This window comes from Oreochromis aureus, linkage group 16 (assembly GCF_013358895.1).
Source record: "Oreochromis aureus strain Israel breed Guangdong linkage group 16, ZZ_aureus, whole genome shotgun sequence".
NCBI lineage: Eukaryota > Metazoa > Chordata > Actinopteri > Cichliformes > Cichlidae > Oreochromis > Oreochromis aureus.
In genome coordinates this window covers 26,536,345-26,555,013 of record NC_052957.1, presented here as the reverse complement: position 1 = coordinate 26,555,013, position 18,669 = coordinate 26,536,345, and the positions used below count along the sequence as shown (strand labels likewise).

Sequence of the window (18,669 nt, the reverse complement as noted above, 5' to 3'; positions counted from 1 at the left end):
GGTCTTCATCCCTGACACACACACCTGACCCTGCGCAGCACTATTTGAAACAGGCGTCTCTTGAAATCTCCTCATACTGATACCGGAACAATAGTTTCTCGTAAAAGGGCAATGAAATGTTTCTTTCTACCCTGCATTTGAATGAAATCATATGCTCCAGAAATCATAGAGCATCAGTGTTATCTTTTTTTAACACAAGCCCTTATAGAAGAATCCATGATTTGATATCTTGTTAAAGGGCATGAAAGCAAACAAGAAATCAACTCAAGCAACTGAAGTAACCTCAGTGTTGTCAATATTAATGATTTGCACACATTTTTAGTGTGTGTAGCTGTGTACCAAAAGATTTCTTTCACTGTTAAAAGCATTAAGAAAACATTACACTGGTATATCTTTCTAAATGTTGCTTTTCACGCCTAAAACAGAGCAAGATGTCATGAAATTGCTGCAGGTTTGCATTTGCAGATGAATTACCATTGGCTTCTGCTGTCTGCATACATGTCTTTGACAACGGGTGTATTTAATTCCTGAAATGTGTGCTGAATATGGCAGGACTGTGCTCTCCATGTCCGAGCAGTATGTAGATGAAGGTGTAGGTTAATGGCTTCCTGCTGCACCGCTTCACTCTGTCAGAATGGGGAGTTTGACAAGGGGAGGTATGAGCAGATGAGCTCTCGGTTAACAAGTGTGCGTGTCTGCGTGTCCGTGTGTGGGGGATTGTGAATGGACATCGTTATTGTGCGTGTGGGGAGGAAACACAAAGGAGAGGATGTGGGTGTGTCCGTGTATCAGTGTTGCGATACAATGAGCCGCGAGACAAAGGATTGCTGAAAATAGTGTTTCATTCATCAGTGGTTTTGTAGCTGGGGAAATCCTATATGTCTGTGTTTGTATACATGAATGCAAGCCTGTGGGTGTTTTATGTAAATATGCATGTATTTACTTGTGTATTCCTTTGTTTGCATTTTGCTGTTGAAGGATGATTTCCCCATTCAGGGTGCAAATGGAATGAAAGTGGCTAAATAGCAAACCTGAACTATTTTTCATATGAAGGCACTTTTAATATTTAATGGTTCAAGATAACAGCAGCGTGAAACAAAATATTGCTACACAAATTGGCATAAGGACTAACAAAACTGGGGTGAAGACACTGTGCACCTTCTAATATATGCAGTTAAATAGAGACTTCTGACATATTGTGAGGGATGTGGCATTTTCACAGTGACTGTGGTAACTCCCACTCTTATTTAAAATCCACTAGACTGTAACCACATTCAGGTAATTACCCAATGACAGTTAGACACCTGGTCAAGGTCAACTAAAAGCGCTTTTCTCATATCTTCAGCTATTTGACTGTGATGAAGACACATTAGTGTCCAATCATTTGTTTTTTTAGGCTGTGAATTAATCTGCACACTTGTTGCCCTTTGCCCTATATGTTTTTTTTATTTCTTGTGCTGTACTTCTGATGTAAATGACCCATTACTGAGCAATTTGTGAATCTGTTTAAAAAAAAGAGAGTAAATAAACGGTAAAGCAAAGGCGTGTGAGCAGCTGCACAGTCCAAAACTTGGGAATAATGTCCCAGCAACCTTTGGGATCAAATTGTAATTAATTTTTGACCCAACCTTGACGTTGATCTTTGGCCACCACTTTCTGAGTTCATCCCAGAGTCCATTTCCTCTGGTGTTCATTTACAAGAGTAACCTTGACCTTTGCCCAACGAAATATAATCAGGTCATTCCTCAAGTTACTAAGACGTTTCATTTTCAGGAATGACACAGATGGACGTGCATCCATTTTTGTCTCACCTGTCATCCAGCAGGCAGCTTCACACACAGGTCATATTTTTATGCTTACAGCATCAAGTCTCGCACTTCCTGTAGGTACATTCAGAGAATAATAATATCCAGAGTACAACGGAAACCAAAAGTGTATAAAAAAACACACACCGCGTTTACTGTATAATAAACCATATGCTGACTAGAATCTTTTATTTTGTGTCAAAATTCTGAGAAGTTAAATTTGTCCACTTTATAGCTTTCAGCTAACAATTTCACAATTTAGTGTTGCAGTTTGTATGATTTCCAAAACCAGCAGAGAGAGAGAGAGAGACGGAAAAAACAAACATTTAGGCTTTTAAAGCTGTGATTTTTAAAAGCTGGTGGCAAGACAAAATACACAATGCCACTTCTGAACACCTAATGTACTCGTTATGATTTGGAGTTTCCGCTTCCTTTCAACATCCAGTGCAATATTTATCTCCCAAAGCATCAGGACGTGTCACCTTTGGGCATCAGAGAGGGAAAGTGTGGAAGAGGTGGCTTTTTGAGTGAGGCAGTCATTGTTTGCTTGTGATGTCGGTGTATTTATTTAAGATCTCAGCTTTAGCCAGTACTGATGCAGACACTGGAACAGTTAGAGTAATGTTGCAAATACATTACCAGTGCTGAACATAACATGTCACGTAACATCAAAAGCCTGATTGACAAGTGTTAAAGACGAGAGCATGATGCGTCACTGGTTTTCCCACCTGCGAACACGGCTCACAGGTGTTCGCTCCCGTGTTACTATTTTAGCTGCTGACTGTTTTTCTTCTGCACCACCTGGGCACCAATTTGTGCCAAATCTGGCCATACTGTCAAGCATCAAGTCTGGGAGTCTATGGGCTGGGTGTGATTTATTGTCGCCTGAAATGGCAGGAAGAGGTGGAAACAAGGGGACGTGATCAACAGTCGATGAGTGTACGATAATGCCATTTTTTTTCTCTCCTCAAGCTCAACAATAGAGAAGCATTTAGAGGAAGAGCCTGTGGTGAATAGAGAATACACGTGGCCATTTTTGTGACTGTAAAGTAACCTGCTTACACGGATAATACTCATCAACACACAACATTTTATTCTGAATGAGCCGTTCTGCATTTCAAACCATTATGTACATATTGAATAATGGTTTAGCCGTTGCTGGTTAAAGGTATTTAATTATTAGGCCCTATATTAAATACTCAAGGGATGTTTTTTTTTTTTTTCATATTTTAATGCTTTTCTAGACTGAACTAACAACAGTAAGGAGCAATCCTTTTGCATTGTTATACAAATCTATCTTGACTGTAACAAGTGTCAGACAGCTCCTATTCAAACAACCATTACTCCCCTGACACACTTATTTACAATATTCATGAGTTATAATTAGTTGTCACACATGATGTTAGCAGTGTGTCAGTGAGAGGCAGCCTTATCAACACAGCACCACATTTCAGGAAAGACCATATTTGCAGCCGCCACCGCTTGCAGATTCTCTTTACTTCATTAGCGTTTCCCACTCACCATCTTCCCCCCCACCCCCTTTTTCCTCTCAATTTCTCGTAAAAATAGAATTCATTTTCGAGCCCAGCTGCCACCTTTATGCAGTAAAAGTGATGAATCCTCTATCTTCCTGCTAATTGTATTTTCTGCAATTTTATTTGCCCATAAAAAATTCATGTTTTTCCTCTGTCTTTGCTCCTTTAAGAACGACGCCGCTGGCAAGATATTCCTATTGTGTCTACGGCGAGACAAAATTGGGAGAAATGGAGTGTCATGCTCAGGTTTGGAGGTGGAATTGATGGTGGGGATTTGTACATGGTTGCTGGCCCCACTAATAGATGGAAATGAACTCTAACATGCAACTGAGACTACAGGCGCAAATAATAAAGCCTCTGTGGCCCTGGGGTGTGTGAGCATGAAAAATGGCAGGAAGTTAGTAGACACATGGGTCTTTAACTTTGCGATATTTTCTGCAACAAGGACAGTGATTGCAATTTTTTGTTTGTTTATTTTTTAATGTGTTTATATATGAATGTCTTAGTAATGGAAAGCTATTTCCTCTCCTGCTTCTTGGATTTTAAAGAAAATGTGAAATGACGGAAAACACATTATAAAAATCACTAAACGTGGATGTCACACTTCAGAGATGCAAAACATACATCTGGCATTTAAAGATAGTGTGAGAAAAGCAGTGTGATTGAGTTGCGTCAGATGCCTCCACTCGCACACCCAGCAGACATTTGCACAGCGCCTAAATTGGCAGGAGATCTGAGTCAGAATGTGATATAACCACATATGGAATTTTTTAGGTGAGGAGTTTGGGGTTGGGATGCTGGGTGACTTTTATATGGAAAGCAGTTTGTATCCCCGTTTTTCTGGCTATCAGCCTTGGGTACCTGTAGTATGACTATGGAACAGGGGCATAAAAAAAAGGGAGCCAGAGTAGCATAATTTCTTTTTAGACATGGATCTCTGTTTTAATTATTACTTTTCCATTTAAATACATTAGAAAAAATACAAGTTTAAATTCATTGTTAAATATGTCACCTGAATGTTTTTATTTCTTCATAATCTGTTGCTGCTAATGAAATTTTGCTTGAGGCTATTAGCTGGTGATTGTTGCTTGAGTATCACTAAAAGCATGATATACAATATTTTATTGGCGCTGCTTCAATGTCACAAAGTCATCAGTTCAAATTACAGTCAGGACATCTTATCATAAAGACATTTGAGCAAACTTTATTTGGAAAAATTAATAACTCACTAATGTTTAGCTTATTTAACCTGTGTAGCATATTTAGCCTTTATGCTAAATACTAAGCTAACCGCTAAAGTTAAAAACTGTAAACTGGTTTACAGTGTCTAATTTTTTGTCTTTTTTTTGGTTTGGCTTAAAAAAACCCAACAAGTTATAATGATGTACTCAGGCAGATTAGTTGTTTTCTCATATGTAAGTTGTTTATGCTACATTAAGCTAAGCTAACTGGCCACTCGAAGTAGTGTTGTACACTGAATGTGTATTCTGTATACACCTACAGATCCGCCACAGTCATGTCACCCAAAACAGGCACTCTGGCGGAGTTACACACACACATAGACAAACAAAAAAGTATGTGTGTGTTTTTAAGTAGCTTTAAACCTTGTGGTCCACAAAAAGTAAGAGTAAAAGAAGAACTGACTGCATTACAGCCACGGCAGCACCCACTGCTTGTTGAGAGTAAGAGCAATACATGCTTTCACGTCAAAAAGTGGTCATAAGTCTTCCTGATAACACCAGCAAAAGTCGCCAGATTTGTTGCTAGTTGCTTTTTAGAAAAAAAGTCGCTAAGGGGGTCTGAAAACTCGCTAAATATTGTGACAAAGGCGCTAAGTTGGCAATACTGTTTCTAAGTACAAGAACATTTTTAACAAAGCTGCATTTGTGCTTAACTGAAACTCTAGGTTTCAAGGTCAATTTTTTTTTAAGTGCTCATAATTTTCCTGTTTGCAGAAGGGACCTCTCCTGCCTGCACATTGCGTAGCTTTTATTCATTTGTTAAATGGCAGTCAGGCCATTCAGGACTTGGTATGGGGTGTAGGAATTTGGGGGAGAGGATGTTGAGGTAGAGTTGGTATTCTCACAGCCACTGTGTGAGCGTTGCTTTGTTCCAAAGTGGTGTGAAGAAGAGGAGATGGACAGAGAAAGGGGTGGGGAGGGGGGCACGGTAAGGAGGGTGGCACTTTCTGGTGAAGGTCACAGGGTTAAGTCGATGGGGATCCTTGGAGACGGGGCCCTGCAGAAAAGATGGTAATGCTCCAAGCCATGATTCATCGCAAAGGCATCCATCTGCCTGTGCTTGTGCGTGCGTGCGTGTGTGTGTGTGTGTGTGTGTGTGTGTGTGTGTTTGCAAATGACGTCATCCCATCAGTCCCCAGGCTGTCATGGGCTGACAGGCACGGGGCTGTGAAGGAGCAGTGTTTTCATTTCAACGGGCAGAATGATGGAGTGCGGAGGGGGCGGAGCTGCTCTCTGAATGGCAGGTGCCGCACTGTTCGCTGTACTCAGGGGAAGTGGATTTCAGGTTGTTGACTGCGTGCGTACTTGTTTGGCAGCAGCACGAGTGACATGACTTGAAAGTTGAGCTCCCGCGGAGCACATTAGCTACTTTCAATATTTTCACTTTTTCTTCTGCTTCGTGTTCGGTATCTGGAGCTCAAGTTTCATTTTAATCACAGTTTACTTTATATAGCCGTCCCCTGCTGCCGGCTCTTTCTCCGGTGCAGTCTGAGACAGGTTAATTGAAGGGAGCTGCTGTGGGAGACAGGGAGATGAGCTGTAACTATCAATACGGGCCAGAGCACACTTACTGGTATTTTACTGTCTGCAGGAGCTTAATATAACTTCATGATGCTAAGATGCTAAGATTTTCATTGGGAGTGACCAGGATGGATGGATTTATGACTAAATCAGAGGGACAACTCAGTCTGAGAAGTTTGGAGACAAAGTTAGAGAGGTAAGGTTGAGATGGTTTGGACATATGCAGAGGAGGGATAGAGACTATATTGGACAAAGGATGTTGAAGATGGAGCTGCCACAGGAGGAAAATATGAAGACCTCAGAAAAGATTCATGGATGTAGTGAAGGTGGAGATGCAGAGGGTGGGTGTGAAAGAGGAAGATGCCAGGGATAGGGTGATCCACTCTGACGAAAAACTGGTTTTTACACTTAGTTTAGTTTAGCAGTTCCAAACTGTATTGTTTGCATTTAATCCTCCTTCATCATCTCTGTTTCTAGTTGCAGCAACATCTTTGTGGAGCATCTGTATTCTCCATTATTCACTCTATAACCTTTTATACATATATTTTTATTTGTTGGGAGATCTTTTGATGATCATATGGAGACCTGGTGTGGCTGTCTAGTTGTTAATCCTCTTTTTTAATAGTTGATGTTGGTCAGGTTGGGGTTCCACTGCTAGCATAATGTTTATCAAAGCAGCAGATTTATTACTTGTAGTAACAGATCTGAGTTTAATTTCATCAGTGGACAGATGGAGATGTTCCAAGTCTGGCATCAACATGTCAAACATTTTTTCTCTTCAGCTGGCAACAGAGTAGCAAGAGCAGGAACACCACAGTTTCCTCTTAACGTGTGCGTGTTGTCTTTCTGCATCCATCCCTCGAGGCGTGTTTCCCATTTGATTCAGCTCCTCAGCTCGACCGTCAAACTGAAACGACCTACCACCGTCTTCATAATGGCCCAGGGGTTAAATCACTATTGCCTTAAGCTGTATTAGAAGAACAACAGTAGAAGTCAGCCTCACACACAGAAGCAGTCCCCATTTCCCAACTCTTTATGTCTCCAGATTTCTACAGTGGAATTAAATTGTGCAAACTTAGCATGACATTTAAAGCACAGTGTGTGACATCAACTCGACACAGTTGTTTATAAAGCTGCTGCGGTGAACCATTTAACTCTGGTATGATCTCTAACAATGCTTGGGATCCTGTAGCTAACTTTGTCTGCGGTTGTAGCGCTGCGCAGGTAGCGTAGAGCATATTAGCCGTGTGCTGCCGAGGCTAATGAGCAACATTCACGTCCGGCACAGTAAACAAATACTCACTGATGGGTGTGAATCTGTACAACAGGAAACATCTTTACTTTGATGTATGTCGCTAACAAAGACAGTATTGACTAGCGGGGGTTTAAGCTGCATCCAAAAGAATCAAGAATGACATTTAAAATAATTAAGAACTGTTTGCCTGCAGTGTCTTGGCAGCAGAAACTGTTCTGCCAGAGTAATCAAAAAAACAATCACACAGTCGTGAATTGTCTATGAATATAAGCTGAGAATAAAAGCAAGAAAAGAAATCCCAAGATAATGTGCAGATGTTTGAGCAGCTCGTTAGGCTGCGGATTGCGCTGTTCAGTGTGGCGTTTTCACTCATTAGCAAGAATTTATGCAGAGGCTAATCATCCAAAATCATGAACTTCTATCCCTTAAAGCATAGTTGATAAACTCCATGATCTGTGAAATAAGAGATCTATTTATATACTCTACATTTTGTCCCCAGAATGGTTTTGGCAGTTCTCTTAAGTTCTGATTAAATGTCCTTAGAATGTTTTATTTCCTTTTAAATTATTTCTGCGCTACATTCTTTGCAGTGAGGATCTGAAAAAAGAAATATAATTAACTCAAAACTTTATTCTCCCAGCAGAGCGTTTTACAGAGTCTTAGGGCTATACAGTTTTAGGTCTCTGCCACTGAGTTTTAATTTAAGCAAAATGAAGATCCAGAAAATAAAATAAATGGCATCACCTGAGGACAAATTTACACATAAAGAAGTTTTAGTTAAGAGGAGCTTCACAATGAATCAAAGTTTTTTTTCCTTTTTAACTCTTGGAGTTTGAATTCTCCATCTGGCGAATGAGATTGTGACCCAGTTTAATGATGACTCTTGTTTGGCCTCAGTTGGCAGGCTTCGCTGAATGTTGGGTCACAACTTCGTCCCACTGGCCAGTTTTCCTGGGAAAGCAATCCCCCGACATGTAGATAATTATCAATTCTGCGTGACATTAATCCTTTAGGGAGGGAAGGAAATAAAGAGAATAAGAAAGAGATGAATTGTTGTTATATAATGGCAGACTTTTTTACATTTAGCTAACCTCCTCCTTGGGCAGGGAGATCAGAGAAGAGGAGGAGATGGGGAGGAGGATGAGTAAAATGAGGCCAGTGACACATAACGGGGGGTCCTCTGGCACCTGCTCATAAACCGTACAGTTAATGCCAAGAAAGGGACATCTCTCAACCCCTCTTAACAAGAGCCAGAGCAGCTCCGGTGGCCAAGGCAGACTGTGTGTATGCTCATGCATTAGTGTGTTTGCAGTGCAGTCGCGCAGCGCTGCTGTACTGCATCCATAATTAAGCCCAAGACATACCCATCAACAGGAATATAATTGGGCAGTGGGAGGGTGGAGGTGGTGGAGTGGAGGTGAGTGCTGCAAACTTTCAGAGAGAGAAGAAAGGATAAGAAGGAGGGAGCGAGCGAGAGGGAAAGCCATTTACATGCTAATGCTGTCCTCAGCCCTTCAAATGCCTCGTTGCGTGCCTTGCCCGCTACCCTCGAATAAGCTCCGGGCTGCCAAGCCAGTCGCCATGTTTACACAATAAACAAACAGCAATGAGGTTAAAGTCTTTTCATGCATCTTTTTGAGCGTGCCTACAGTATTAGCAACAGTGTGCTGTTGCGTAACTGTTGTGAGCGTCTGAAGGACTCAGCTGACTGATTTTCGGCCTCTTTTGTCATCACTGGACTTTTTTTTTTCTTCTTGTTTTTGTTTCCTAGGCGACAGAATGGGCACCGGACGAGGAGACCAGGGGGTCCTGTCAGAGCAAAGGCAAAACAGAGGTAACCTCCATCACGCCCCCAATTACAACACTTCATGTCAGCACTGCCTGGCTTACAGAGAGGCCATTTTGATATCTTCTGGCTGTCGTGGCGAGGTCCTTGTGGGCCTCATGGGAGGGCTCTGTGCAGAGCAGCTATTTCAGACCCTTCAATCAAGTGTTGTTTTTCTTGCAGTGAAGAGAGAGGGCAAAAGGGAAGGGAAAGAAAATGTGCACAAGAGAGTCTTGGGTGAGACTCTCAAAAGGACTTCCTCTCAAATATATCTGATAACAGTTGGCGCGATCAGTATTCCTGCTTCAATGATTTTTGTTATAACTGATTGCACCGCTGTTTTGTTTTGGGTTTTTTCCTCTCACAGTGCCTATACAGTGAAGACTGATATCAAATATACAACAGGCTATCATTTTTCTTTGAAACCTGCATCACTGCAATTACCTCACTCCTTAGCCACAAAGACCAATAAATCAATTCTCAGCCTTTGTTAAAGCAGATTTGATTCTTTTTATTAAAACACATTCTTGACTTATTGTAGAGCCTATGTCAGTGTCGCAAATAGGCTTCCATTTAGTTACAAACGAGTATTCATATTTCTGAACAATAGACTCACAAGAGCAAAAGCTGCACACTGAATTGCTTTGCTTTGATTGCATGCCAGGCTGGTACCCAAAGACTTGGTCCATTGTTCTTCTCAGCAACACGTCCAAGAGTATTTAGCTAACCACCTCAGCTTTCGCTCTACTTCAACTTTTCCAAAGTGTTCTCCCCCTCCCTTCTTCTCTGCAGACCGAATGTCAGAACTACATCAGAGTCCTGCTGGTGAACAAGACGGAGGTCATAACGTGCGGAACCAATGCTTTCCAGCCGCGTTGTATCACCAGAGAGGTAGAGTTAAGTGTGTGTCTGGCTGTGCGAGTTTTGTGGAAACGCAATGAAAAGGCTGCAGATTTAACGCACCGCCCGTCTCGCTCCGTCTCTGTGCCCTGCATTCAGGTGGGCAACTTGAGCAGCGTGCTGGAGAGTGTGAACGGCGTGGCCCGCTGCCCGTACGACCCTCGTCACAACTCCACGGCGGTGGTGACGGAGAGCGGAGAGCTGTATGCCGCCACTGTCATCGATTTCTCCGGCCGTGACCCCGTCATATACCGGAGCTTGGGCGGCATGCCACCGCTCCGGACTGCCCAGTACAACTCCAAATGGCTGAATGGTACAGAATCACTGCACGATCACACTGACGGTCATTTATTTAAGTGTGTCTTTTTTTTAACTGTGCTTCAGATAATGAGTATTTTCATCACCAATTAAAATTCTAGTTAATTACTTTGTTATTTAGTATTTTGTGAAATATAGCCACCAGAAATTCCCAAAAGGAGGAGGCGTTATTCAATTCTGTGACATAAATGTTGAATAAAAAGGCAGAGACATGCAGAAAATGCTTATGTTGCAGAGCTGCGAGCTTGTTTTACTGGTGCTCTTGGGTTCATTTTAGAGCTTTTAAATCATCCAATTTGAGGGGTGTAAGTTACAGGTTTGTTTCTGTTCGACTGAGTAAATGTTTCATTATATTTTTCTCTCAGATTCCAGGAATCTAATCAAATAAAACTAGTAATCTGATCAGTAATCTGACCTGTTGCACTTCAGATAATCCTCAGGGTTATACTGAGTCAAATAGAAAATACCTGCTGTTTCTTTAAACATTTTCCTAGGTCCTGTCTTGAGCGGCAGATGGGCCAAGTCTGCACTTTTGCTTCCAACACAATTTCCTCCTGTGTTAGAGCCAAGATGGATCAATCCGGCATGCTTTTTTTCAAAGGCCTACAAAGACGGCTGTGATTGAAGTACTGTGTAGAACACAGAGTTACAGGTTAGGCATAGGAATTGGTGGGATTTACAGAATGGCAGGGAACATGAAATACTGTCGGTCCTTCTGGTGCTGGTGTCAGTAATCTCCCAGCTGCTGACACTGTGCCTTTTTCCCTCTACTGTAAACATTAAAACACATTCTGACTCAAGCAGAAATGTAGCAGGACCGTCCACTGAAAAGCGCTGTCATTGAGTTTCTTTGATATGCAGCAGCACTGAGATAACTGGATGTGTTATATAGAGCAGTGGAGTATAAAGGCTTTTTTTTTTAACATGTGCGATTCTGGAAGTAAAGGTCAGATTCATTTTCAGTCTCACAGACAATGTCAGATGACTAACAGTTCTTTCAAAGCCTGGATGTATATTAAACTCTCTCCTGGTTTAATTATCTGTAAAAAATACGAGCAGCCGTGTCAGAAAACGTCTTTCTTAATGTAATGAGGGCAGTGACTAATGACTATTTTCATTACTGCTTGATTCCGCCCTCTTATTTTCTCAGTTTATCCACTGAACATTTAGCCTATTAAATGTCAGACAGATCACCAAATTCCCAAACGGTGAATCTGTTTCGTGGAGTCGGAATAGCTTGTTTTGTCTCCTGGCCGGTGACGTGAAAGAGAGAAATGCAGCAAATCCATCATTTAGAGCTGATGGCGACTGATTGTCTTTCACCGTCAAAAAAATTGTTAGTGTAAAGTGTATGTCTTGGTGTACGAATAGGAAAATGCTGTGCAACTAAAAGGTGGGTGAGTCTGATGGTGTGAGTGTGTGGTAGTGATAGCAGACAGATGAGAGAGTTGCAGGTCCGGGAAGAGGATGGGGATGAGAGGGAAGCGGGGAAGATAGACTGAGGAGTCAGTGAGCGGTGTAATTATTCCTCACAGCAGGGAGAGGGTGAAATTACAACACACAGCATGCTTCACCCCATCCCGGGGACTCCGCCTGTGTGTGCATGCAAGTGTGGGCTTGAACATGCATGTATGTATTTAGACTGTGTGCAAGCTCCACATGCTTCCACGTGTGCTTTATTACCACACGCACACGCACAGGAAGAAAGGCTGTTGAAGGGAAGTGAGCGGCAAAAAAAAAAAAAGATGAGTAACAAAGTAGATGGAGTCCACATCAGCATAATCACAGCTGGCTGCACGCACAGTGAAGCACACATGTCGCCCTCCACTCCGCCGGTGGAAGCCTGCTTTGCTTCATGGCTGATTCTATGAGTGTTATGGAGTTGTGTTCCCCGGTGAATTTGGGGTGTGAATGAAAATCTCATTTCCAGCTCTGAGCCTCTCCAGTTCAGCAGAACCGAAGGCTGGGAGGGGGTCCTGGATCTAATCAATCTCTTCTCTTATTGGATTGGTTGCCTGCCAGGTGCTGACCAACTGTTTCCCATCATGCATCTGAATGTCACAAGATGCACAGAGTCGCCTGAGAAAAAGTCTTAAGAAAATGCCTGCGTGCTTCTCTCGGTTTCCTCACAGGTCTCATTGGTAGCCACATGTTTATTTATGTTTTTGCTATTAGCCTTCGACCTCCTCTCAGCTCTTGGAAAAATGTTTCTCGGCAGATATTAAAAGAAACCAAAACATAAAAAGTTGTAATCTCTCATGCTTATGCATTCAGCTACAAGTGATGCTTCAACCTAATGTGAAGCTCTTTTATTGATCTAATTTGCGCTGGCAAAATTCTGTTTCTTTTGCAGAACATTAAATGCTGCCGAGATCATTTTATTTATTAAGTGATAGTAAAAATCTTAATGACACTACAAATGCAAAGCAAATACTGAGCATGTCTCCAACTTTCTTTTTAAATCTGCTCCTGGCAAGAAGAGTATAGCATTAGTTCAGGTAGAGCAGTGTATTAGCCAGTTGGCATGAACTGCTTCTTTCATGCTTCCCTTTGAGTGGCTCAATCCTCAGCTGCTCATCTGCCAACTGACTTGTAACATCTAATCATATTCATAGACGCACACAAAGAACTTCATAGCCAGGCTTATATTACTCTGCTGATACCTCTCCAATGCTCCAGCCGCTGCTCTTGGACAATACTGTGGCCTTGCAGAGCTTTATTCTTTGCACAGCAGGATTCTTGTTGCTACAGTGAGAGCCCCCTTAAAGCATTTTATTGCTGTTATGCAATCATTTCTTTATAAATCATGAATTTTTTGCACAAGTTTGTCAGACTATAGTAAAATTAAGAGTTAAAGTGGATCCATTATAGCCATTTCCAGCTCCATATTTTTATCATGAGACTGTACTAGATAACATTTTCATAACTCAGTTCACAATAATTATTATGTATCTTATACTGGACCTTAGTGCAGCCCCTCATTTCAACCTCTGTTTGAAACAAGCACCCTTCTCTCTTCCTTTAAGCCAGCTTTTTTCTTATTGGCTGCTCTTCACAAACAGAAGGATTGAATGGCAGGTGGGTGGAGCTTCTGTGCTCACATCCAGAGCAGGTTGTTTTGTGAACCCAAAGTAAGGATGAGTATAAATCTACTTTAGGTTTGAGCTCAGGATGAACCACAAACTATATTTCCTTTATCCGAACAAAATATTCCAGTAATCTAAAGCTGCATACACACAGAGAACCTCACCCTCGTTCTAAGTGTGTGCTGTGTGTGCTCTTACTTTGTTTGCAAAGGAAAAAAAAGGTTGGAAGTATAATCCTCGAGGACATATGTTTCCTCCAAATCTTATCTGGCAAAACAGGTTTTTGCAGGAGATATATTCAGACATCTTTTGCCCACTCTTTTAGCAGCTAAGCCAGCTGAAAAGTGAGACATGTCAAGAAGACACAAAACGAACAGTTTTGTGTAAAAATGAAAACCGAGATAGGCATCTAACCTGCTTACAAAAGAGCTTGTCTGTCCTGTTGCTGTAATTAAACTACCCGACATCACCCGTCCCACCCGTGTTTAGCAGAGCATCTTTGCATTCCTGCAGCACCCCTTTGCTTGAATAATAAATAGCCGTGCACTTTCAGCAGTGATTGTGTTTGATCTAAGGCATCATGTGACGTTACTGGAGGCAGCTTTACTCCAGCACCCAACCAGCCTGCCAGATTGAACAATCTGTTTATGACTTAGCAGGGTACAGAGGGAAAAAAACAAAACTCTGTTCATCACATTTTGCACCCACGCAGCTTCAGTAATATTATGCAGAATCTGTCAGCTCCACCTGCCCTTTGCCTGACACACGTACAGTGCGCATAAACACAGGTACAGTATGTAAACCCAGAACGACTCAAGCACACCGAATACACACACTTATCCCTTACATTAGCTCACCAGCTTTCATATATAACAGTTCCTTAGCTTTGAAGGGAAAGTAGCACTAACACATTATGATGGTTTTGCAGTGTCAGTCACCCTGCAGGCATGGCAACTCTCACTTGTTCATCAGCACGCCTGTTTGCACCGATTAACAGTCTGAATGGGGGATCGGAGTTCATTATAGAGATCTTGACAAAGGTTTGACAAATCTTTTTGCCACCGCTGTAAACACTGTGATTACCTTTGGGTTTCATGTATAATAAAAATGCTAATAACAAGCGCTCTGTTTCTTTAATGGCATTCGTACTCGCCTTCGATTTGAAATACCAACTGAGGATGAACTGATAAGAACCACAAGTTAATTTAATTTAACTCGATAAGTCGATTAGATCACCTGCTAAATTAGCCACCGCTGCTTTCCCCACATTCTCGCAGAGTAATTATGGCGATCGGGGAGCGAGCTCTTTGGCACGGGCCGCCCCTTTAATAAAACTTGATTACAGCTTTGAAAAGTTGGAATCCCTCCTCCTGCTGATTGTGTCTTTCTTCTTTTGATACCACGGGAGCTTTGGTTTGTGCTCGGCCCAAACTGCCGGTTATTTTCATCACAGATGCTGTCGCTGTGTGTGGACAAGCGGATTAGTTTTCTCCCTGCTTTGTGTAAAAATTACAATCTCTAAAAAGTCTCGGTAGGCTCTGAGGCACATTCCAACACGGCTGTTCAGGTCATGTCCATCCTGTTTGTGCATGTGGAAGCTTGTGTGTGTGTGTGTTTGTAATCTCAGTATCTGCCTTTTACGTTTTCATTATGTGTGTGCATGTGTCTGTGCAAATTAAGGTGATATTCTTCCATTCATGTTTTTGCCTGTGTGAGTGTGCATGTGGCCGGATGTGCTATCAGTTACAATAAATGGGTCCCAGGGGAAAACAGCAGCAGCAGCAGTGTGTTTGGTCATTTCTGCACATGAGCAGTACTTATCTGAAAGAAGAAGAAAACACAGCGGTAGACAACAAATCTTCAGCATGATGCTCTGTGTCAAAACAGCAGTGTGGGTGTTGAGCCAGAAGTGTCGCAACAATTTTATCCTCTCATGAAAAACAAGACGTCTTCTACTTAGTGATCGTTAACAACCTCTGCTTTTTATTAACACTTATGAATGTTTTTTCTAAAAGACTGCAAAACCCTTAAAATACACTCAAAAACAGGTCAATTCAATTATATGCAATACTAAAAACAACTTTTTTAGGTATATTTTAATGCTACAAATAGGATTGTAAAGTTTAGCGTTTCATTAAAAATATAGCCTACAGCCTACATAAAGCCGAGACTGTCACCATGAGAAGATGTTGCAACAAAAAGAGAGTGCGTTTTCAAACGAGCCTGTCCTGTTAGATTTCTGCCAAACACAAATGTACAAGTCGAAGCGCCCCTTTCCCCTGACAGCAGACAGCAGTAAATTAGTGTTTGGTGATGAGCCATTCGTGTCTAAAGAGTGACAGTAACGTCCCTCTTGTTCTGTGCCGTTTACCTGATAACCCACCGAGCAGAGAGGCCCATTAATCATTTTCTATGTGTCCCCACCCGCACCCCCCCTTTTCCCATGCAATAAAAACAGCGCGGACATGTAGTTAAACAGAGATCGCTCCATGGATTTACCATCAAAATATCAAACAGATTTATTAGTAACCGTTTTTTATCTGCTTCCTATCCCTCTCTGCGGCTTCTCCTCATTTACACGTTTGACATTTAGGCTCCTTTTCCAGACCATCTCAAATTGGGACGGCAGTGGCAGGAATTCAAATTTGTGCTTGCATTTGGTAATAAGGAGCAAAAGGGTCAAAGCAAACAGCATCTACAAGATAAATGCTGCAAATATTTCTGTGCTGCAGGAGTAAATGTAATGATCCCCTCTCCCCTTCTCTCCCCCCCCCGTAGAGCCCCACTTTATCTCAGCCTACGACATCGGCCTCTTCACCTTCTTCTTCCTGAGGGAGAATGCAGTGGAGCACGACTGCGGCAAGACGGTGTATTCCCGCGTGGCGAGGGTCTGCAAGAACGACATCGGCGGGCGATTTCTCTTGGAGGACACTTGGACCACGTTCATGAAGGCGAGGCTCAACTGCTCTCGCTCCGGGGAGATCCCCTTCTACTACAACGAGCTGCAGAGCACCTTCTACCTGCCCGAGCAAGACCTTATCTACGGCATCTTCACAACCAATGTGTGAGTGAGCTCGAGCGTGCACACGCCCCCCTCCCGCCCGCACTGTTTGACACACACGATTTGTTTGGCTTTTTTGATGCAGTCGTAGGCATTTCTAGTCTGAGCGCTGACGCCGAGAGAAAACCCGTGGCACACGGCCATTTCATCACGGCTCTGTGTTTGAGGTAAAGCAGTGATGCTTGCAGACGTTTAGGGCGCTGAGTGCTGCACCTGCTGAATGCGGCGCCGCTCTCTAATAAAGTTCAACCACCTGCCTTTTGTTTACACATTTTGCACTCCACTTTTATTCCAATTTATTCACGACCGAACTGTGAAGTGCCTTTTTTGTTGCAGCATAATTGAGGAAAATAGGCTGAAATAAGTCGAGGACGAAACTTTCAAACTTATTTTGATGTACAGAAGTTTCAATTGGGTGTCTTTGCTTTGTTTTCAGTATATGATGTCTTCAGTCTGTGAACACATGTAGAGAAAATGCCATCCTGGGGCTTTAGTTTAGACGAGGTTTCCATGTTTTTAGATCTAGTATTTAACCACATTACATAACAGTTTATCTTTAAAAGCAGGCAAAGGAGATTAGTCGTTTCAAAGAGCTCTTGTGTAATCTTGATTTCCCTCCCCAAGCAATATATTATTAGCGTTGTTATCAGTGTTCACATTTTTTTTAAACACCCCAAGTTAACAGCCCACCAAAGAGTCTGTTTTTTCAAAAACATGCACATTAATGGCAGAGAAAATACTTTTCTGACATTTACTATCTAAATCAATACAGCCTGTGCACATGATGAAAACAAATGTGGGTATGAGCCTGCTGCTCAGCTGGTGTTTGCAGGTGGATTACTAAAGGAGCGTAAAATCTGAAAAAGTCACAAAATAACCCAAAAGACACACAGAATGACCACAGGTTGATTCAAAGGGATCGTGAATATGTCTGCGTCCCAGGGCTCGTTTCATCAACATTTGTCTCTTATGTATCTAGTGTGACAGCATCAATATTCCTCTTTGTATCATAAAGCATAAAATTACTGTAATGCAACACTTACCCATGCATTCCTCCTCAATGTTGCCCTCGCTGTTGAATAGAAAGGATGAACAACCCCACCAAAACAAGCTGCAGCTGTGCTGAAGAGCCCTTTCAACAGCAACAAGAATATTAATAAGGGAACACTGGCACACACACCGTAACACTTGAACTTCTCCTCATTTAGGCCTCAGATTTCGTCACTTCATAAGGTTTGTTACTCCAACATTTTCCTGCCTATATAGAGAGACAGTTTTCTAAAGTTTGAGCCACCCCGCTGCTGCTAATGATCAGTGCGGATGCACACAGCTCTCTGCCGAGCTGGATACACAGATTGACTCACACTCTCTCTGGTGCGTTTGATTGCTCCAGGTGGGGGTGTAACACACTTCATTACAGAGAGGAAACACCGAGAACGAAAGTGTGTACATCGGAGATTATTTTGCAGCTTTTATGTTTGGTAAAAGTGTAATTGTGTCACACTCTGCTCTAATTAGAGGGTGGCAGCAAGCGCACCTCATTTTGGTCAGTCAGTTTAACACCGTAGTCCAAGAAAAAGATGTCAAGGAGACATCAATATAAATTATAGCTTGGGCCTTTTTTATGTCTGCAATCCTTTAATGTGTGTTGCAGATGTGGCTCAAGTGGTAGAGTGGGGCATCTACCAATCGAAAGGTCAGTGGCTCCGTCTCAGGCTCCTCCAGTCCAGCTGTCGAAATATCCCTGGGCACAATACTGAACCCCAGATTGCCCCCAATGCATCCATCAGAATATGAGTGTATGGATGGATGTTAGATTAAAAGTGCTAAGGCATAGATTCAAGTGCTCTGTGTGTTTATGTGTGTGAGATTCAGAGACTTAAAGTAAGTGCTTTAAGTGCTCAAACTGAGTTGAACGGTGCCAAATAAGTATGAGTACCATTCCATTTATCTGTGACTGTATTTGTTTTGAAGTATATTTAAACAGCATGTATTTCTCTCTGCATCCAGGTTCTCTTCATACTACAGTTTTTATAAATTGCAAATGATCTCAGCACATTCATACCCCTCAATGAATTTGGACTTGTCCTTTTAAGACTTCCCTCGGGACAAATTCTGAACC

The 18,669-nt window shown here is 42.1% G+C and overlaps 1 protein-coding gene across 5 annotated transcripts in view; it reads left to right on the top strand.

The window, feature by feature from the left end:
* The window catches only part of sema5ba (sema domain, seven thrombospondin repeats (type 1 and type 1-like), transmembrane domain (TM) and short cytoplasmic domain, (semaphorin) 5Ba), a 174,610-nt gene that overhangs the window by 99,855 nt on the left and 56,086 nt on the right, over window positions 1-18,669 (top strand). For all 5 annotated transcript variants that reach the window (XR_005608683.1, XM_039600236.1, XM_039600235.1 and 2 more), the window contains 4 exons: window positions 9,129-9,191; window positions 9,975-10,073; window positions 10,182-10,395; window positions 16,265-16,550. Coding sequence is in view for 4 of the 5 variants with exons in the window: in XM_039600236.1 (XP_039456170.1) it covers window positions 9,129-9,191; window positions 9,975-10,073; window positions 10,182-10,395; window positions 16,265-16,550 (662 nt within the window). In the remaining variant the exon portion in view is untranslated. The remainder of the gene's footprint in view (window positions 1-9,128; window positions 9,192-9,974; window positions 10,074-10,181; window positions 10,396-16,264; window positions 16,551-18,669) is intronic.